This window comes from Halichoerus grypus, chromosome 1 (genome assembly GCF_964656455.1).
Source record: "Halichoerus grypus chromosome 1, mHalGry1.hap1.1, whole genome shotgun sequence".
NCBI classification, from domain to species: Eukaryota; Metazoa; Chordata; class Mammalia; order Carnivora; family Phocidae; genus Halichoerus; species Halichoerus grypus.
The window spans coordinates 216,420,350-216,442,006 of record NC_135712.1 but is presented as its reverse complement, the minus strand read 5'-3'; the positions used below and the strand labels follow the sequence as shown (position 1 = coordinate 216,442,006).

Sequence of the window (21,657 nt, the reverse complement as noted above, 5' to 3'; positions counted from 1 at the left end):
GGGGGGGTGGGATCTCACCAGGCGGAGGCTGAAGTGGAGGCAAGAAATGGGTGAGTGCTGAGAAATTTTTTCATATCCTTTCTATTGAAATATAGCTTACAATACAGTAAAATGCACAAATCGTAAGTGTATCAAGCTCAGTGAGCTTTTTTAAAAATTGAACTAGAAGTCACATAAAATAAAATTAACCATTTTAAAGTGAACAATTCAGTGGCATCTGGTACATTCACAATATTGTGCAACCCACACCTCTATGTAATTCCAGAACATTCCATCAACTTAAAAGGCAATCCCATCCCATTAGCCCTCACTCCCTGTCTCGCCCCCAGCCCCCGGCCCCCACGAGCCCCCTTCCCGTCCGCGGATGAGCCTGTTCTGGACGTGTCACCCACGTGGACTCACACCCCACGTGGCCTTCCGTGTCTGCTTCCCTCCCTGAGCGTCGTGGGCTCGGGGTCCGTCCCCGAGGCAGCACGTGTGGGCACCTCGCTCCTGTCCGTGGCTGATGGGTGGGTGAACCGCATTGTTTGTATCTTGATCTGTGGACGGACATTGACAGTGTCCATTTTTTGGCAGCTGTGAGTAACGCTGATGTGAACACTAAAGTACAAGTTTTTGTTTGAGGCACCGTTTCAGTCCTTCGGGTGCATCCGGGAGTGGAATTGCTGGCCATTCCATGTGTCAGGTTTGAGGCAATGCCAGTCTGTTTTCCATCCCCAGCAGCCCTACATCAGGCTCTAGTCTGTCTAACCCTCACCAACACGTGTTCTCTGGTTTTCTCAATCACGGTTTTCATGTGGTTGAGAAGCGGTATCTCTCGTGGTTTTGATTGGCATTTTCCTGGTGACTGATGGTGTTGAGCATCTTTCCATGAGCTTGCTGGACACTTTTGTATCCTCTTTGGAGGCGTGTCTGTTCCGGTCCTTTGCCTATTTTTTAATTGGGTCGTTTGTCTTTTTTTTTTTTTTTTTACTGGGTTGAAAGAATTTTTAAAATATATTCTGGATACTTGAACTTTATGAGCTCAGTGAGCATGTGTAAATAAACTCACCACTGTAACCACCACCCAGACCAGCATATCGACAGCAACAGCTCCCACAGGCCAACCTCATCCCCCTCCTCATGACCCCCCCCCCGCTGTGGCCACCATCCTGACTTTATCACCCCACATTCATGCTACCTGTCCTTGAACTCCTTATAAATGGAATCGCTCAGCATGTCCAGCTTCTTCACACAACATTACGTGTGAGGGTTCATCCATGCTGTTCATTCTTTGCAGGGATGGTTCTGGGTGTGTTTGGAAGGCAGAACCTTCTGGGTTTGCTGGTGGGTATGACAGGGTGGGGCTGAGAGAGGGAAGCCTGGCGTGACCCCCACCCGCATCCCCACAGCACATGCCAGAGGTTTTATTTTTTTTAAGATCTTATTTATTTATTTGTCAGAGAGGGAGAGAGAGAACACAAGCAGGGGGAGTGGCAGAGGGAGAAGCAGGCTCCCCGCGGAACAGGGAGCCCAACGCGGGGCTTGATCCCAGGACCCAGGGATCATGACCTGAGCTGAAGGCAGACACTTAACCGACTGAGCCACCCAGGTGTCCCTATGCCAGAGGTTTTACATCCTCAATCTCTCTCAAATATATCCTGCCTGCTCCCCCCACACACACACGCCCCATTTCCATACCAGCGATGCAGCCCCAGCCTCCTCCCACGCTCCGTGCTGGCCAATAGTCCCCCTTCCTCCCAGACACCAGAAGGTCTCTCTTGGACATTTATCAGAGCCCACCAACCCCCCGGGGGACCCCTGCCCCAGTGAAGTCCACACACCCCTCAGACCCCTGGCCTCTCGGGGCGCACAGCACTTCTTGCCCTTGTCAGCGCCGCTCTTCTCCTTCCCCTCCCCGTCCCCTGTCTCTTCCTCCAGAAGGCTCCCCGAGGGCAGGGCTCTGGTCACTCAGACAGGGTACGTACCCCGAAAATTAGCGACGATGCTGCTGGACCCTGTACCCCAGGGGCTTGGGCAGGGGAGGTGAGTCTCTGCTCGGCGATATCGGGGATGCCAGCTAGATGACTGCAGTCCAGGTACTCACTGGCTCCATGAAACCTCACTGGGACCACCAGCCTGACCCCTCCTGGGCCTGGGCCTCCCCCAGCATGGCACAGGGCTCCGAAGGTGAGCATCCCAAGAGGAAGCCAGGCCAACATTGTGTTCTCGCGGTGGCCTGTCCTTGGAAGTCACATGGTGTCCCTTCGGCCACGTTCTGGAGCAGACACGGGGCCTCCCGGAGTTGAGGAGGGGGACACCGAGAATCCAGCCCTTGCTGGGGATAGGCCAGGATCTGGAAGAGCACGTGGGGCTGGAAATACCATCCCAGAGGCCACCTGTGGAAGCTGTGGTCTGCCACAGCAGGAGTCTTGTCTGCGTGGCCTGCCGTGGGGTCCCCAACGTCCAGCCAAAGGCTCGGCAGGTGGCGGGCCCTTACTTGGTCAATATCTGCCACACAAAAAAGGAACAGCGAACATGTATTGAGTGTTGAGAATGTGGTGGCCACCATGCCAGGCAATTCCCATGCTTTCTCTCTTATCATCCTCATGTGAGAAGAAAGCACCCAGAACTTGCAAAGGGGCACAACGATCATTCTGTGCAGTACCACTGTAGGCCAGGGGCTCTCCCTGGGCACCGCCAACATTGGGGCAGGGTCATTCTTTGGGGTGGGGTGGTCCTGGGCACAGTGTGGCATCCAGCAGCATCCCTGGCCCCCACTCACTCAATGCCACAAGGACCCCCAGTTGTGGCAACTGCGAATGTCCCCCAATGTCACCCAGTGTCCCACGCCAGTGAGAACCACCTTGTAGAGCTCTGAGCAGCCAGGCCACCTGCCACCCAGGGGAAGGCGCTCACTCACTCTCATTGATGCTTCGGCAAATGCGGGCTTGGCTGCTAACCCGAGGACCCTCAAGCTGCAAACAGGTGAACTCTGTCCACAAGGCTACACTTTATTGCCCTAACTAGTTTTGCTTCACCTTAAACTTGGAACGTGAGTCTCCTTTGAAGCAGCTTCGCCATCCCTTTGGGCCTCAGCGTGCACCCAGATAAACCTGTGACACGCGTGGTCACTGGGTGTTTGATGAGGTTTATGTTGTGACTCTGCCATTGGCCCACCCCCAGAGCTGAAAGCAAGCTTAGCACCTTATTTTGCACATGGGGAACCTGAGGCTGGGGGCGGGGGTCTTGCCCAGGGTCCTCTGTGGGGAGTTTAGGGACCTAGGGCTGCCACCCATGATTCAAGGGGCCTCCCTGATGTCAAGGAATAAACAAGAGGCTCTGTGGCTTGGCTGGGGGAGCGGAAGTAAGGTTGGGAATTGGGGTGGCCTGATCCAGGGACTCAGAGGGTTAGGGAAGTGACAGGGATGGGGAGCCCAGGAGCCAGTCAGGGGCTGGGGTTGGAGGGAGAACTCATGTGTCACCATGGCAATGTGAGCCCCCGGGGAGGGTATGGGCCTGGGGTGGAGGGTCCCAGAAGCAGCCGAGCTAGAAAAAGAAGACAGCCCAGTCTCCGCCAAATTCGGGCACCCCCCAAACCACCGTCAGGTTGGAGAATTCTCTGGAGGGCACTCGCGGAACTCACTGAACACACAGGGAAGGCTACTGTACAGGGACTGGGGCCGAAGGAGGTGCCCAGGGGTGGAGTCAGCAGAGACACGGGAGCTGGCCTCCTGCCACATCCGGCCTGACCCACGGGGCTGATCTCAGTCTCAGGTCCACTGATCAGTGCCCCAAGGGCTGGTCTCACTGGTGTCAGGCATGTTAAGGTTCACCTCCCAGGCCCCTCTGGACAAGGTTAAATTCTGGGCCAGCTCTGCCAGGACAGGTTTGGGAGCCACGCCTGTACGCCTCAGACCTTGCCCCCAGCCCCACCAGCACGGTGTAGAGTATGGGGTCCTGGGAGGAAACTGATTCCCAGAAGAGCCAGGCCCGAGGGCAGGCAGGGCCTGGAAGGCTGGGGGTCGGTGCCGCTCATGAGGAGACTGTGGGGGTGTGGGGAGATGGGGGATGGCAGCGCGGGTGAGGTGGAAGCCTTCGGGTCTGCGCCCAGCACTGGTAGGAACTGCCTTCCTGCCACCTGCTGGCTGGGTTTGCCCCCCTGTGCTTCAGTTTCCCCATGTGTGAGGAGGGTCAGCAGACGCTGCATGTGGGCCATCCTTCGTCATCCATTTTGGGCTTAATAAAGGGGCCCTGCACGGTATGTGCATATCTTATGTAACGCTGGAGGGGAGTAACATCTCCATGGTACAGAAGGGGAAACTGAGCCCCAGGGAGCCTGCAAGCAGCGCAGCCAGACTCCGGCCGCAGTCCGCTAGCCAGACACACGGGCAGCGAGAGGGGCGAGGGAGGCGCCCCCCCTCCCCCCGTGGCGAGGAGGGCATGCAAACGCGGGTCCTTCCATCCCCGCGGTTCCTTTTTACCGAGGTCATTTCTTCTCCTCGGGTCCCCAGAGCCTGCTGGGGCAGCCCCTCCCTCCCAGCTGCTGAGGAGCTGAGGAGGAAACAGAAGCTTAATTGAATCCCACACTGGAGGGAGGGTGCAGGCAGCTGGAGGGAGGAGCAGGTGCTGCTGGGAGAACTGCCCTTCCCCCTCCCCCTCCCCCCCCCGCCCCTGCCCCCGCCCCCGCACCGGGAGGCTGAGGGAGAGCCCGGCCTCAGTGGGTCTGATGGTAGCCTATAATTATCAGCCTAATGTGATTATATTAATTATCATCACAATATTGTGCCTGCTTCCGCGGAGCGTGCCTGAGCATCGAGCCCTTCTTCCCACAAAGGAGCCTGGACCTCATCACAACCCAAGCGTTGTGCATGGGGCAGCTGAGACTCAGACATGCCACGTGACGTGCCCGAGGCCACACCGCCTGCAGAGTGGAGAATGGGGGGCTTGAATTCCACCACGGAGCCTTCCCCTTGCACTTCTTCCAGACGAGGGTTCAGAACTCTAGGCCCAGGGAGGTGGGAGGCAGGTACCACACAAGCAAAGGTCCTGGGGAAGGGGCATGAGCCACAGGGTGGGGCAGGCACAGGTGAGTCTCCAGTGCGGGGATATGGGGCCATGGGGAGCCCCATACCCAAGCCCCTTTCCTCCACCTTGGGAAGGTCCTTGCTGCCCCAGGACCCCTTCCCTGTTCAGATTCTGCCCCTTCTGCAAAGCCCTCCTTGATCAGTGCCCTAACGGAGCGCCCTTAGTTGCCACCATTCCCAGCTCAGTGGGACATACAAACCCCAGGCCTTCCAGGGGCTGCCTGCCTTCTGCTTTCCCATGTCAGACTGTGACAGGTCAGCGTTGTTTCTACTTCCCCAGACTGAAGACTTGCTGTCTAATGTCAAACTGGTTTAAGCCAAGAAGGGACTTTATGGGCCCTCTGGACTGAAATGGCATGCAGTTATGGACTTCAGGCACAGCCAGATCCAGGTGCCCACAAGGTGAGCAGGCATTGGACTCCTCCTCTCCTGGCTCTGTTGTGGCCTGTGCTGGCTCCACTCAGAGAAAGGGGCAGCGTTTCATGATTGGCACCCAGTTGGGTGCCTACTGCTGGCGGGGGCCCTGGATGTCCCTGGCTGTCCTGAGAGTAGCTACATTTGGGGTGGCGGCCAGGCTGCAAGGAGAGAGGACTGATGCCTCCCCCTGGTTGCCCCTGGGCTGAGCGCTGGGTGCAAACACAGACCATCCTGCTCAGATTGCTGTCACAGGCGGTAGAGGGGGATCTGACCTCAGTGGGGTATGGGTTGCCCTGGAAAGAGAAGGGGGTTGAGACCTAAAGGCAGAATGGAGCTCACGGCAAGGATGTTTCCCTCGAGGAGCCAGCAAGCAGACGGGAGGACGGAGTCTTCTCAGGCTGCTGGTCCCATTGGGGCATGTCCTTTCGGGTGTCCTGAGCAACGGCCAGTCACAGCACATACACGTGCACGTGCATGACATAGCTTGCTACCGACTTGCACAGAGAAGCACACACACACCGCCCGTGTAGACATGGGAGCGTGCGGGCACACACATGTGCTAAGTCGCACATGGCCCCCCCGGCGTGCACGCATGCCTTCCCGGGCCTGCACTGCGCTGTCTTGTGTGTATACAAACAGGGCTGCACTCACATGCATGCGGCTCACGTGTGTACACGCACACATGCATGGCACACACGCGTGCACACACAGACACGCGCACACGCACAGGCTGCCCAGCAATCAGTGGCTAGCAGGGAAGAGGCAAGAAGGTACTTGGTTGCCCTGGCAACACATCCTGGGACCCGACCAGGCCTTGTTCTTGTGGCTCATCTGGCAGGCTGTCGGGGGCGGGGGGCTGCTGCTCGGGACCCTAACCCCGCACAAAGGCTCCTGGTGGCTTTGTAATGGACAGTCTGGACCCCACGGGGCTAAGAGGAGAGAGAGGAGCCAGGCCCAGGGTCAGAGTAGGAGTCAGGGCCCTGCACTGGGGGAGCTGTGGGGAGAGACGCACCCTGCCCTGGGGCGTGCGAAGGGGAGACACAACTCAGTCCTGGGACCTGTGTGGGGGTACAGGGCCCTGCACAGGGGCACAGAGCACTCTCAGCCTGCCCAAGAATCCCAGAGGAAGCCAGCTCCAGTGTGCAGGTCCGAGGGGACCCCAGCTCTGAGCCAGCAGTGGGGGGGACCCAGCCCAAGCCTGTCTGTGCTCCTGTCCTACTGTGCACGGGTTCAAGGCCCCCTCCTTTCTGGGATTGCTCTGCACCCTTTTTCCCTCTGCTGTGAAGTGGGTGCACGCATAGGAGGCCAGGCACACCCGGGGTGTAGGAGCTGCATGCAGTAGGGCCACATCCTGACTCTCCCACCTGGCTCCTGGGTTCTCTACCTGTGACTTGGGGCTTCCTCGCTGGCCCCAAGGGGGTCTTGTTTCCAGCATACAGCAGGAACACAATAAATGCTCCCAGGCAGAAAGGCCGACCGCTCAGATGTGTTTGCTCTCCCCGCAGCCCCCCAGGCTGGCAGGACCCCCCAGGCCTCCCGGTTCTACCTGGAGGGCGTTGGCTGCACCAGGATGGGGCAGGCATGCCCAACACAGGCTTTGCCGAGTAAGGGGCAGCAGGGAAGCACCTGCCCTCTCCTGGAACCCACCTCACTGATCCTGCGTGTCTTCCAGGCTGTGGTTCAGGCGTCCCTCCCTCCCACTGTACCCCCTGGACTCGATGACGTGACTCTGCTCCTGTGCCCAGCCTCCAGCGCTCGCCTCAGGTCGCTACCACCTGGGGAGGCTCCTCTTCCCAGCTTTGCCTCATCTACCTCTCAATCCCAGAACTGGGGTGAAGGAAGCACAGCTCCTCATTGAGCAAGTCCGTGAAGGTGGAGCTGGCCTTCTTCGATTCTCCGGGCCTCAGTTTCCCCACCTGTCACACAGAGCGAGTCAGGAGTAAACAGAGCCCACGTCAGCCCGGGCTCTGCGCTCCCTGAGACGGAGGAGGCCCCTGCTGCCTGACCTGCTCTCCTCCTCATGATGTCGCCTTTCCAACCCCAGCCTCCCGTGATGGATGCCACCTCCCATCACGCCTCCGCTGGAAAGGGTTCTCCACGTGTCTCGCCAACTCAGCCCTTCCACCGACGGTGAGAGCAGGGGTGGGGTGAAGGGTGGGTGGGACCCTCGCCCTTTACCGCAGGCTTCCAGTTCCCCAGTGACCCTGCAGGGGCCTAGGCATGGGGTCAAGCCATGGTTTTCCAATGACTCATCAGTTACTGGTCAGGCACCTCGTGGGTGCCCAGCCTGGTGTTGGAGCTGAGGACACCACTGACCAAGATGAACCTGTCCCAGCCCCAGTCGGCATGTGAGCTGAGATCGGATGCAGGACATACTGAGCAAAGTCCCCTTCCCCAGCCGAGAGGACTGGGAAGCTTCCTGGAGGAGGTACCATCTCAGCTGAAGCCTGAAAGTGAAGTTGGGGGATGGGAGGCGTTCCAGGCCCAGGGACCGGCATCGATGTGAATGACCTGCAGCCCAAGCCTCCAAATCATGTGTCTCCAAGTCATGTGGGAGTGGTGGGGGTGGCCTCCTGGCTGAAGCACTTGCTTTCTGCTATCTGTCTGATCTCAGGGGCTGGGGCAGACCAGATGAGGGTGAGGGGCAGGTCAGGGGGGATGCTCCTGCTTGGCAGCCGATGGCATCTGACGGGGTCCCTGTTGGTGATGACGCTGCAAGTCCAGTGTGTCCCCAAGTGGGCAGAGCCTGGAAGGGGCAGGCCCTGGCCTCCTTCCAGTGGCCACAGTGAGGGTGCCGGTTCCAGTCCTGGCTCTCATTAGCTAGGCTGCCTTGGGCATGTTATTAAAGCACCCCTGCCCTCATCTGTGAGGTGGGACGCCGTGTGTGCAGACGGAGGGCGAGGACAGGACCTGTACACAGACCCGCTGAATAAATGCATGCTAGCCGCCACGGTGACAGGGCCCGGGGTCCCCAGTGGCACCACCCTGCTGCAGTCTGCCTTCCCACCCCCACCCCAAGCAGGAGACAGACCCAGAGGATCCGAATGGGCTGAGAGGACTCCGCCAATCAGAAGGCCCCCACCACCCTCCCTGGAGCTCAAGGCAAAATTCCTCTTGTTATTAAACACCAAAGCAAACAGATCTCCACCCCCGCACTCCCGAAACACCTTTATTGCACTAAAAACAGCATTTATAAACAAACACACTTGGGAGAGGCTGTCTTAAGGATTTACCCACAGTCAACTTGTAACACAAAGATATCAAATAGTGCAGGGACATATAAAATGGGCCCTCCCCAGAGGGAAAGCAGGGGTCAGGGTCAGAGGGAAGGGAGAGGGTGCAAGCTCCAAGCATCTGACTCAGTGCAGGGTCCTCTGTCCACGTGCTCCAGCCCACAAGCCTGGCCCTGGGGGGGTCTCCAGGTTCTAGAGTAAAGGGGAGCCCCCCTCTGACACCAGGAGCAGGGAGCATGAAGGAACAGGCCTAGGACAGAGGTGGGGAGGGGAGAGCGGGCACAGCAAGGGACCTCAGCTCCAAGGGCCCCAAATTCTCAGTCCCAAAGTGCAAACGGGAACAAGTGCTTTCCCCGGCTACGGGGGAAATCTCCTTCATCCCTCCCCCAGTGGGATTTGGAAACCTAGTCAGGAGGGACAATGTTTGGATGGGGAGGGGTGCCCCGGGATCCCCAGGGACTGCCCCCGTCCAACCATGCTCACCAGGCAGCCTGGCCCGGCCCCTGCTTCAAACTGTACCGTTTCTGTTGTGTTAAGCTGGGAAACATCCACGGACATCATTCAAGGACCCACATATGGACACAACTTTAAACCCATGCAGCATGAAGGTGCACAACCAGGGTCCTCCCCGCCTGCCAGCTTCCGCCCACACTAACCAAAAGCTATTTACTGTGTAGAGTGAAAACCCAGCCATCAGTCCCTATCACTTCCTGGCGTCCTGCGGCCAAGGGTGCTGCGCAGGGGGGTGGCAGCCCCCGGCCTTGGAGGGACGGGGCGGAGTGGGGGCTGGGGGCCGCGCTCTGGGCCTGTTCTGAGCAACCCCTCCAGGGGCAGAAGGCTCCCGAGTGTGAGGTGGGCTGGCCCAGCAGGGAAGGTGCTGGAGGAAAATAGCAGACAGGAGAGCTGCTCCCAGGGGCCGGAGGGGAGCCCGAGCCTCCGCTGTCCTCTCCCGGGCCTTCCCCCACTTCCAGCCCCACGGCAACGCTGCCTCCCTTCTCTGCCTGTCTTCTCCCAGCGGGTGCACCTGCCTCGCTGACCTGCTCTGCTCTGGAGCCTAACCCAGGTGGGGTGTCTCCTGCAGCCTCGTGGGCGCTGTTGGTAGATCCCAGACCTGGTGCTGCTGTCTGGTGGGGGCAGAGGGGGCGGGGGGTGTCTGGTGGGCCGGGGCAGGAGGACTCTCATGCAACCAAGAGAAATATTGGGCTCAGCCTCAGAACTGGCCACCTCTAGGTCTGTGATCCACTTCTGCGGCCTCCAGGCCCTCTGGGCCCCTGCAGGGTCACTGGGGAACTGGGAAGCCTACGGTAAAGTGTCTCACAGGTTCCTGGCCACCCCCGCCCCGGGAGAACCCCTTTCCAGAACTCTGAAAGGGGTGAGGCGGCATGGAACTTAGGGCACGGGGTAGGGGGGTGCTCAGCCCTGCAAAGTGTCCCCTTCTCTTCCCTGGCTGCCCCCTCTCTTCCTCCTCTGAAAAAATTAACCCATGAAAGATAGTGTTCCGGTCACCGTTGGCAACCCAGTAACCCCCAGCATGGACGGCAGCCCAGCCTGAGTTTAAACAGCCCTCCAGCCCCCCTCCTGGCTGCTGGCCTCCTGCCCACGGGGATCTGAGTGGGAGGGGAGGGGGTCTTCCCTCTGCCCCCTCGGGAGCGAGGGAGGCAGGGAGGGGCCTTTACAAGAAAGGGAGCAGGGAGGTCAGCGGAAGCTCTTCCTCCCCGAGCAGCGTGTCCCGCTTGAGGCTGCTGCCCTTGTTGACCACCTTGATCCTGAGGGCCAGCTTCCGGACACTGGCCGGCCCCAGGCCATCGAAAAAGAAGTCCTCGTTGAAGACGGGGTGGCGGCTGTTCTTGATGATGGTGCTCCGCTGCTTCTGCAGCTTCCCGGGGACCAGGCACAGCCCCACACAGCAGTTGATGCTGCGGGCATCACACAGGCGGTCATAGAGACCCTCAGCGGCCAGCAGGCGTACCCGCAGGCGGGCCTGGGCCACCTCATACTCCGCCAGCAGCCGCACGCTGCCCCGCGGGCCCATGCGGACCGCGTGCTCTGCTCGGGGCGCCTGGCCAGTCTCAGGGCCCGGCTCTGGGGTGGCCCTGCGGGTCAGGCGGCGCCGCGCCCCGGGGCTGGTGTCTGGTGCGCTGTCCTCAGCGGACAGGGAGCTGTGGCGGCCCGCCGAGTGCTTGAGCTGGCTCACTTTGGCCTGGCTGTCCTGCGCGAACCCTTTCAGCAGCGACACGGAACGTGAGAGCAGAGGGGACCCGAACGGGGAGGACTCCGCTGAGGACCCTGTGTCACTCTCCCCACCGCTGAAGTAGCGGCTGGGGCTCATGAGGGCCCCACCAGCCTCCCTGGGCACCCCATCGCCCCCATTGGCCTTGGTGCCCCCCCGACGGCGACCGGCACCTGGGGATCCCACCTGTGCCAGGGCTCCATGCTCGCTGTGGAACAGGGACTCCTTACGCCGCGTGTGGGGGCTCTCTGCCAGCGTGGCAAAGCCATAGGACGTCTGAGCCTTGGGCACGGAGGGCAGGGACATGGCGCCCTGGGCCTGGGGGTCAGCGTTGGTGGCAGCCTCCTCTACCAGCCAGTCCTCCGCACTCTCGATCTGGATCACGTGCCGGGTGGCTGCCTTCAGCAGGCTCTTGCTCTCAGCTGCCAGCTTGGCAGGCAGCCGCGGGCTCCGGGGGGCTCGGCGGGGCGTCCCCGAGGCCAGGTTCTGCTCCGATGAGGCGGGGCCCAGCTCAGCCTGCCCCTCAGAATCTGCGGGGCCAGCGGGCAGCTTGGGGGGTATGAAGAAGTCAGGGATCTTGTCAGGTGTGAGCACATTGCTGTACAGGGGCCCCTTGGAAGCCTTGTCCCCGGCCTCGCCCCCAGGAGTGACGTTTTCCCCAGACCCCCGAAGACGCTCCAAGAACCACAGGTTGGTTTTCTTCATGGGGGCAGGCAGGACGGAGGTCAGGAGGAGCTCTGCAGAGTCTGGGAAGAGAAGCAGGGGTCAGGAGCTGCGGGCTCCCAAGCACCGGGGGACTGGAAGAGGGGGCTCCTGGCGCCCGTGTAGGGGGCCACAAGGACAAGGCCCTGGCCAGCAGGGAGCTAGCAGGGCGTCAGCAGGGTCACTCAGGGCGTGTCGCGCCTCCCCTCCCCTCCCAAGAGAGATCGGGCTTAACTTCCCAGACCCGAGAGCCGAAGCGAGGGAGGTGGGGGGCGGCGCTCCGACTCTTGGGAAGCTCCCAGGGGAGAGCGGCCCCTCTCCCGCCCCCACCCCGTTTTAAGGATCTCAAAGCGCTTTCTAAAGGGTCTGCGCTCAATCCAAAGGGAAGATACCCACGGTGTGTGTGCGGACCCCCAGGATGTCCCAGCCCCGCGCCCCCCCACCCCAAGCTCCCACCCACCTGTGGCTTCGCCCAGCGCTGCGGGCCCAGGCACCGGGGTGGGGGCAGGGAGAGGAGGTGAGTCGGGGGCCTGACAGCGCAGCGAGCTGACCCCTCCCGCCAGTTCTCCGCCCCCCACCCCCGCCAGACTCAGCTTGGGGTGGGGGCGGGGGTCTCAGCAGACCCTGCGGACCGTGGCGGGGTCCCCGCACTCACCTGCCCCGGGGTGGTGGCCCGAGGCTGGAGGCTGTCCCGCGGGCACGCCGGGGTCTTGGCGCGAAGGTCCGGGGCCCGCGCGGGGGACGCGGCCAGAGCTCTAGCACGGGCGGCGGCGGCAGCGCAGCAGGGACTCATTCACCGGCGGCGGCGGCGGGAAACCGCCCAGCCCGGCCGCCGCGCCGCCGTATTCCTCCTAGTACGGCCGCACAGGCGGCCCCCGCCACCGCCCCCGCCTCGCCCCGCCCCCAGGCCGCAGGGGGCTGCCCCTCGGCCGGACCCCGGGGGCTGGTGGGGGCAGGTGGGTGGGCAGCAGGTGGTGGCGCCCTGTGGATGGCCACCCCTAGCGCTTGAGCCTGCGGACCCGCGAAGTCGGGGACCCCCGGGAGCCCCTGGCCCCTGCCTCAGTCCACCTGGGCGGGGCCCAGACCCACACTCGCTGTAGGCAGGTTCTCTGGAGAGCCGCTTTCCTGACTCCGGGTGATGAATCAAACAATGGCAACAAGGGGCGCAACTAAATTTATCACTGAGCGCCTTGTCCGGGCCAGGCCCCTAAGGACTCACAGCAACCCGGCGGTGGCCCTCCCCAGTCAGTGCAGGACGAAGTGAGGGTTTCCTTCCGGACATAAGGACCCAGCAGCTAAGCCGCGCTCCTCCCCGGTAAACGGTAAACGGGTGTCCACTCTGCAGCCGCCCAAGGAGCGGCCTGCATTTCGAGAACAGATGTTTATTGAGCAGCTGGTGGACGCCGCGTCCAGCCTTCTGATGATTCCCAGTGCCAGGGACGCCAGTGGACAGGTACACAGATACATTGTAAGTGTCGGTTTGTAGCTCCCGTGACAAACGTGTAGCAGGAAAACGTGATCCGAGGGGAGAGGGGCGAGCACCCCCACCGTGCTGTTCACAGTTCAGAGACTGATGACGGGCAGGACCAGGCCGCAGCCCCAGGCCTGGCAGCTCCAGAAACCACAGGGTCCCCTGGATGCCGCCTGCTCTTGCCCTGAATGCTGCCTGCCTCAACTTCTGCTTCCTCACCCCTTGCCCTCCCTCTCAGCCTCCATGTCCCCTTCTGGACCCTAAGGCCAACCAGTCCCAGGTCCAGTCTTGGTCGGTGAGAAGCCAGCAAGTTAGTGGATTGCCAGGACTAACCCAAAGCCTGGACTTTATTAAATTATGATTGTCCAGGAGCCTCTTGCGTTCCTCATTGCGGCCCCAGCTAGGATGAGGGCTGGTCTGCAGTGACCACTGGGTCATCAGCAGAAGGGGTGCAGAGGGGCAGGTGGGAGTGGGACAGAACTCCCTTGGAGTGAGGTGGGGTTTGGAGTTCCTTGTCCAGATGCGAAAAGCAAGGCTCTGAGAGGTCCATGACTCCCCCAAAATGTCTGTCTCAGCTTTGCTCTCTTAGCAAACACTGAGCCCCCTTTTGTGCTGGGCGGAACACTGGCATGGCCACAAAGTCCAACAGGGGAGGCAAATGCCAATGAATGCTTCAGTTCACCTCTAACTCCAAAAAGCCTGCCCTGCCAGCCAGCCTGGGCTGGCCGGTCATCACAGCCTAACTGTGCCCACTGAACCCCAACTTTAGCTATGGTGAAGAATGCCCCAGAGCAAGTATTTGGTTGATGTCCACTGCCCCTGTCGGGCCTGGAGCTGCTGGGAGGAAGGCAGGAAGGCAGCCTTATCCCTGCTGTGACCCCAAGACACTGGGGGGACACTTTAATAAATACCTGCCAGACAAATGGATGAACTAGCACCACAGTAAAAAGCATGAGTCCTAGAATAGCGCTCGGTCCTGCAGCGGGTGGGAGGGGGGAGCTCGGAGGCCACAAAGCCACCTTCCTCCATCGCATGGACAGGGAGAGTGGTGCTCACAAAGGGGAAGTGACTGAGTCAGGTCTCTGGGGGTTTTCTGATGATAAGCCGGCCTGGGTGCTAGGGGCTTCACTGCCCACTCCCCCTTACCCAGTTGGGGCAGGGTCTCCTCCCAGTTGGGTTGAGGGAGGAGGCCTTGAGCTTGTTCTGTGCTGATTCCCGTGCTGAGCAACTGGGGACTCTCATCTGGAGGTGCTCTGTTGGGGCTGGAAGCCTGACACCGATGCTTCCCCTGTGGTGTGATTGCTGGCAGGTGCCCAGACCTCTGCCTCTGTCCCCGGGGCAGTTTGCAGGCATAAAGATTGTCCCTGTACCACGGCCTCAGGTGAGGATGAACCGGTGAGGACACGCAGAGGGCTGACAACAGGGCCTAGAACACTGTGATGGGAGCGCTGGTCATCATTTCTTGGACGCTGCTACTGGTGAGAAAGGGGGCTGGCCCGGCCTCGAAAGGGACGCCAGAACCTGATCCCCACCACAGCCAGCTCAGCTGAAGCCCCTCCCCTTGGCCCCCACCCCATCACCTTTGGGGGCTGGGGAAACCGAGGCCCAGAGAGACCAGGAACCTGGGGATAGGTCCCAAACATCTGCCTTCGGAGGGGCGGGGTCCAGGAGGCGGGCCCTTCCAGCTGGTTAGTTAGCCTTGTGGTCCCTAAACAGGAACCTCTTCCAGTCAACAAAACCTACTTCCTCTGCAGAGCCCTGAGGCTGATTGGTGTGGTGTGGCAGATCCCCAGGACTCCCCCCACACCCCAGGCTGCAGCCTTCCTGAGATCAGAGATGCGGAGGCTGGCAAAGGGGCCCAGGTGGTATTAACCAGCCCCTCCCACCCTAAGTCACACCACCTCATGCTGCAAGGCCTTGGTCCTCAACTCCCACCCACCAGGGACCTAAGCTTGTGGGAGAGAGGAGGGACAGGGGGCTTGCCAGGAGCCAGACTGCCCCCTGCAGCCACCCGCAGACAGGTCCTTGAGGAAGCTCAAAGAAAAAAGCTCCAGTCCTGAGAAGCCTCCTTATACCCATGCAGTTCTGGCCAACAGCTTCTCCTCTGAGCTCTGTCTCCTCCCCTGGAAGAGCTACCAGAAGGCTTGTCCAAAGCTCCCAGGAGAGACCTCGGCCCAACAAGGCACAGGTTAACCCACTGTGGAGGAGGGCCACAATCCCCAGTTTACAGACAGGGAAACTGAGGCACAGGGGAGTAGCCCAATTCAGGGAAGGGAAGCAAGCAGTCCAAGGCTGCATGGTGCCTGCCTCCCACCCCAAGGCTCCCTGAGAACAAGGCTGGCCCAAGGAGCATTTGCCGACCAAATAATTGAGGGTAGATGGGGGCAGGAGAAAAGTGTGGGGGACCAGCGGCAGCCAGGCTCGCGGCCCCCCTCACTGCATGGGCACCCCAGACCTGGCGTTCCCGGCTCAGAGAGCAGGACAGGGGAGGTGATGGGGTGGGAATCCCAGTTCTGCCACCTCACCCTCTGAGCCTCTGCTCCCCCTTCTGTAAAGTGGGGAGAATCTGAGCACCCACAGCCGGTGCTGTTCTTAGCACATGCTTCAGCAGGTGTCCTGGATACATAGAGGCTTTGAAGGAGGACACAGGGGAACGAATGAATGAACAAAGTGCATTAGGACCCCTCTCTAGCCTACAAGTCTCTGAAATCAGATACTTTTGGAGATTCCCCTAGTCCAGAACCTAGTGAATTCTCCCAACTGCCCCCCATTCCTCTCCTGTCCCCAACAGTGTACTTCCCACTTGGGAATCCTATCATCTCTGTGCTTCAAAGCTCCCCAGCAGCTCTCCCTGGCTCCAAGCTTCCCCCCAGCCATGTCCTCCACTCCACCACCCCTCTGATCTCACCACCAGCCACACAGGTCATCCTTCTGGTCTCTGAATGTGCTGCAAGCCACACACCACAGGGCCTTTGCACATGCTATCGCTCCTGCCTAGAACTCTGTCTTCTTCCCCTGGGGCTCTCATCCTCCAGACCATATCCCCTGTGTCATTCCCACCCTCCTGGATTTCCTGGGCTAAGTTCACGTTGTCATTACACACTTAGTGGTGATTTGCTGCTTGATGTCACTCGACTATCGACTCCATGAGGACAGATCAGTCTTGGTTACTGCTGCATCCTCGTTACCCACCAGAGGTCCTGGCAGATAAGGGGAGCCCAACGCAGGCATACTAAAGGATACCAGGATCGGGGGACAGGTGGATGGACCAATGAATGGAATGAATAGTGGATGGATGGGTGAGTAGATGATGGGTGGATGGATGGATGGACAGACTGGCCCCTCTAAAGTAAGAAACAAGGCATCAGAGTCCCCTCTGGCTCTGCCGTTTGATAGCTTCTCCCTCCGCCCCTCCCAGTTACAGACAGAGTGGCCGTTGCTCCCCATACCCTCACCAGGCTCCCCCAGAGCATGGGGGTGGGGCCTGCTGATGAGCCAGACCCTAAGCACAGGTGTGGCCTTGGCAGGGTGTGGTGAGGGTCAGGAAGGCCTCTTCAGGATAGTCAGAGGAGGGGTCCCAGGGAGAGATGAGGTCTCTGGGAGGGAAGGTCTGGAGAGGCATCGGGGATAAGCAGGAGCTCCTAGGGGGACAGGAGTGGGGACACCTGAGAAGTCAGGCCACATTCAGGGCTAAGTTAGGAGCAGTCAAGAGAAGAAATGAAGAACAGTTTGCCAGATATTCGGGGCATCCTGAAAGACACGGGTCTACAGCATATAAGAGATAAGCTACGGTGTTTCCCAGGAGAGGACAGGGCTGTGTCTAATAGAGGAGTGGGGTGCTCTATCTGGGGGTGGAAATAGAAGTGTGAGGGTGGTGCTGGGGGTTCTGGGACAGTGCTCCCCCACAGGGACACATCTCCAGGCCTGCACCCTCCTCTCCATCCCCCACACCCTCCAGCTGCAGGAGGACACACGTGTGCCTTGGCTTTCCACCTGGGAGACTGGCCTTGGCCTCCCAACCCAAGGGCCCCTCAGTGTCAGGTAGGCTGACTTCCTCACCATCGTCCCCACGTGTAATTACAAACAGACCCCAAATGTCCAGTACACGTGGACAGCTGGGAGGGCAGGGCCCTCATGACCACCCCCCACCAGGGTGGGTTGTCCGGCTGCTGCCTGGATGCCCCCCACTGTCCCAGCTGAGCCCTGAGGTGCCCCCCCACACTTCAACATTCACAGGTGTCCTGGCCTGAGGACCCCAAACACCTCAATTCTTCCCCATAAAAGACAACTGTGCACTGATTTTTCAGGTGGAGAAACTGAGCTGTCAAGGACAGGAATCCATCTTTCCAGGGAGGTGAGCTGAAGTCCCTCTGGGGAGAGAGATGGTGCCTCCTGAACCCGGCGGCGACCCTGGCCAGGGCTCGGAGAGAGAGGACTGGGTTTCTGTAAGATATTTTCTTTAAAGGTGAGAAAAGTTCTGTCTTTGGTATGGACACCCTCACCCCAGGCAGAGGGTGGAGGCAGGCAGGGGTCAGTGGGATTAAAGGGTCTTGGGCCCCCATCTCTTGGCCTCACTGGCCCAGCCCGGGGCCGGCTGGAGAAGGAAGATCTAGAGGCTGGAGGAAGGAGAGACAGCGGCAGCTCCAGCCTGACCAGGGTCCAGAGAGAGGCTGAGGAGCCCATAAGGCCACGACAGGGAGCGTCTGCAGCGCAGGACAGGAGCGGGAGCTGAGAACCATCACCTGCGGAAGAAAGAGAAGGCGAGGTCAAGGGTCAGCTGTGACAGCAACCAGAGACCTGGGCTCAAGTGGCCCCCCGAACCTCAGTTACGGGGCCTAGTGAGGGTCCTCAGGCTGAGGGGCCAGGGAGAGGTCTCAGCTCCCCCATGTTCTTGCAGTGTGACCTAGGGTAGGGCCTTCACTTTTCTGTGCCCTTCCTTCTTCTGCGAAAATGCTCAGAACCACCTGGGACTTGGAGGCTTTGGGAGGTGCCGAGCACCATGCCTGGACTTGGCCACTGCTGCCATCGGCATTGTTTCTCAGGTCACACACCCCTCTGGGGACGGAAGGGAAGCACGTCTTAGCCTAACACGTGCGAACACACAGCCCCAAACGCACTGCAGATCATGTCAGTGTTCCACGTGCCCACTAGCCCCTAAAGCCTGTCCCCAGACTGGAAATCCCTTCTGTGCCCGTAGCCTCAGGCTTGGCTGGGGACCGGGAGGGAGGAAGGGGCCGTGGTCAGGGGGACTGGAGAGCAGCCCAACCTGGCTGGAAACTCCTCTCTGCTGAGCCCTGGGGGGGAAATCCCACAACCCTCTTCCCTTGCAGCCCCTCCCTCCCCAGCTGAACCCCCAGCTCCTGGCTTCCCAAATCCCGATCCTAGCTCTCCCTCCTCCCCAAGTCAGTGCATGCAGCCCAGCTCAGCCACACCTTCTCCTGCCTAAACCACCCCCCACTGCCCCCAGAAGCCCCAGTCTCTCACCACAAAGGTCCTAGAATCACCCAGACCTGCCTGTCCCTCCCCAACTCAAAACCCTCCCATGGCCCCCCAGCACCAAAAGCAAAAGGCCAAGGGTTTACCTTTCCATCTCCCCCACCTCTCCTTGAATGCCCACCAGACAGACCCAGGCCACCCTAGTCCTTCCTCTGGTGTAGAGCCACCTCCTCCCAGAGATGTTTTATCACCAATTAAACCCAGAGTTACCATGACAACTCAGCAATTCCACTCCTAGGTATAGACCCAGGGGCCATGAAAACACATTCACACAAAAACCTGGACATGCATGTTCTGAGTGGCATTATTAGTAACAGCCAAAAAGTGGAAACACCCAAATGTCCATCGACAGTGAATAGGTAAACATGTGTCCATCCACACACCGGAGCGTCACTGGGCCACAAACAGGAGCGAGGAGCCCACACGCTGCCCCGGGGACAGACCCCGAACCCACGACACTCAGGGAGGGAACCAGACACGGAAGGCCACACGGGGTGTGAGTCCACGTGGGTGACACGTCCAGAACAGGCTCGTCTGCGGACGGGAAGGGGGCTCGTGGGGGCCGGGGGCTGGGGCTGGGCGACAAGGAGTGACGACTAATGGAGAATGGAGATGGGGAGGGGAGGGGGTGATGGGGGCCGGGTGCCTTTTGGGGCGATGGAATGTTCTGGAATTAGGTAGAGAATGATTGCACATCTCTAAACACACTAAAAACCACTGAGTTGTACCTTTTAAATGGGTGAATTGTGTGGTTTGTGAATTCTTTCTTAATTTTTAAAATGAGAAAAAAACTGGGTGAATGGGTAAATGCTGGGAGCCCATGGGGGCGGACTACACACCTGGCTCAGGGCTCACGTTTGACCACACCACGCAGATGCAGCTCGCTTTCGGCAGCCACGATGGGCTGCCCGTTCTGCAGGTGGTAGTCGATCAGATGGCTGATGCTCTCAAAGAGCACATCCTTGGTCCGCACCTGCAGGGCCAGAGGCCTGTGTCAGCACCACCGGGAGCTTGCTAGAGAGTCCTGCTGAATGGGAATCTGCATTCTCAGGAGCCCTCCCTGTAGGCCTGATGCACCCTCAAGTCTGAGAACTCCTGGCTCAGAAGCGTCCATGGAATCAGAATTCCAGAGTTAGTAAGGACATGGGCTCCAAAGCCACAGGATTCTGGGGCCACCTCTCCTACAGCAGGTGGAACGGTGGCCCCAAAAAAGATGTGTCTGTGTCACAACCTCTGGAATATGCGGATGGGACCTTATTTGGAAAAAGTGTCTTTGCAGATGTGATTAAGTGAAGGGTCTTGAGATGAGCTCATTCTGGTGGCCCCAAAGCCAATGACTGGTGTCCTTATAAGAGCAGAAAAGTTGGACACAGAAAGCAGGCAAGGCAGGGACCAGAGGGATGTGTCAACTAGCCAGGGACACCAAGGGCTGTGGCACCTACAGGACCTGGGGGAGCCTGGACAGGATCTTCCCTCGGAGCCTCAGCAGGAGCCCGCCCCATGACACCTGCATCTCAGACCTGCAGCCTCTGGAGCCAGGGAAGAAGACTCTTCCCTTGTTTAAACCAGTCCGTTGGTGGCCATTTGGTAGGGCAGCCCCAGAAAATCTTGGGAACACCTAATGGAAAGCAATCTGCTGCCTCTTAGAATGAGAAAATCTGAGCATCACCACATACACCACGGATGGTAACCCTCTGGCCCCACTGTCAGGTATTTCATGGGCAAAGCAGGCTCACCGGACACAAACAGGCTTAGGAGGCACATTCCTGGGCCCTATGGCAAAACTGTCTATTTCTTTGGAACTGGGGTTGGGACCCGGGAGTCTGCCCTTTAACCAAGTATTTGAGGAAGTTCTGAAGTTTCTGGAGCTTTAGGAGTTGCTGACCCTATCAGGTAGGTCCACTTAGCAGAGAGGGAATGGGGCCTGCGAGGCCAGAGGCTGCAGCGGTGAGCCAGACACAAGGTAAACTGAGAACAGGCCCCCGGAGCCTCGGCCCCACTAGGGAGTGTGACCCATACGGACAGACAGAGAGGGGATGGAGCTCCCCGGGGCGGTTCTGAGGCTTGGGCTGGATGCAATAAAAGCACCTGGTAAGACTCTAACACCCCTAAGCTCCTTCCCCTGGGAAATAACCTGTAAACCCCAAGGCCCTTGGACGCTGCAAAATGCTTCATGAACCCCAGAGCTCCTTGTAAATTTAAAAATGCTCTGTAAACCCCAAAATGCTTTAGGAACTGTAGAATACCAAAGTTCAAACGGACTCAAAGCAATGTTAAGATGCATCACTATTTCATGCTCCACAAAGAGAGGGGAAAACCTCCCAGCAAAATAATCATGGCAGCTCAAAGACCGAGTTAAAAAACATGCAGGCTTCAAAGGCGTCAGAGTGAGAGAAAAGTGTGCATCCAGTAACTTGTAGACCCTAGAACTCCTTGTAAGTTGAACCATGCTTTGTGAGCCTTGAAATACACTAGAAAAGAAAAACATCGTATTTATCACTCAAAGACATCATTATTTGTAAGATACACAATGCTGATGGAACGTGGGAGAAAAGTGCATCAAATATAGTGCTTTGTAAACCCGGAAAGGCCTTGAAATTGGAAAAGGTTTTGTAACCCCCAAAATGCTGTATGGACTTCGGAACTTCTTTACAGATCCTAAAATTCTTGTTAAAGTGGAAAATACTTTGTAATTCTAAATTACCTCGTCAACGGGAACAGAATCTGTAAATGTAAAGGGCTTTGTAATCCGGAAAATACTTGATTAAACCTAAAGGCTGCTGCGGCGGGCGCCAGGGACCGTGCCCTCCTGCGGACCCTCCCCTGCCCGCCCCCGCGTGCGGACCCTCCCCGCCTCCGCCCCGCCCCACTCCGGCCCCGCCTCCAGCCTGCGGATCCTCCCCGCCTCCGCCCCCGCCCTACTCCGCCCCCGCCTCCAGCCTGCGGACCCTCCCCACTCAGCCCCCGCCCTACTCCGGCCCCGCCTCCAGCATGTGGACCCTCCCCACTCCGCCCCCGCCTCCAGCCTGCGGACCCTCCCCC

The 21,657-nt window shown here is 59.4% G+C and overlaps 2 protein-coding genes across 2 annotated transcripts in view; both read right to left on the bottom strand.

Annotated features, from left to right (window-relative positions):
* Nucleotides 1-8,636: 8,636 nt before the first annotated feature.
* C2CD4C (C2 calcium dependent domain containing 4C) lies at nucleotides 8,637-12,888 on the bottom strand. The gene is made up of 2 exons (XM_036100762.2): nucleotides 12,304-12,888; nucleotides 8,637-11,692 (listed from the first exon to the last, which is right to left on the bottom strand). The coding sequence occupies exon 2, from the start codon at nucleotides 11,649-11,651 to the stop codon at nucleotides 10,389-10,391; it is 1,263 nt and encodes a 420-aa protein (XP_035956655.1). The 5' UTR covers nucleotides 11,652-11,692; nucleotides 12,304-12,888; the 3' UTR covers nucleotides 8,637-10,388.
* Nucleotides 12,889-17,559: 4,671 nt separating this feature from the next.
* The window catches only part of SHC2 (SHC adaptor protein 2), a 29,359-nt gene continuing 25,261 nt past the window's right edge, over nucleotides 17,560-21,657 (bottom strand). Inside the window, exons 12-13 of the mRNA XM_036100741.2 lie at nucleotides 19,455-19,588; nucleotides 17,560-17,861 (exon numbers count right to left, since the gene is read on the bottom strand). Coding sequence (XP_035956634.1) covers nucleotides 19,460-19,588 — 129 coding nt within the window. The 3' untranslated portion in view covers nucleotides 17,560-17,861; nucleotides 19,455-19,459. The remainder of the gene's footprint in view (nucleotides 17,862-19,454; nucleotides 19,589-21,657) is intronic.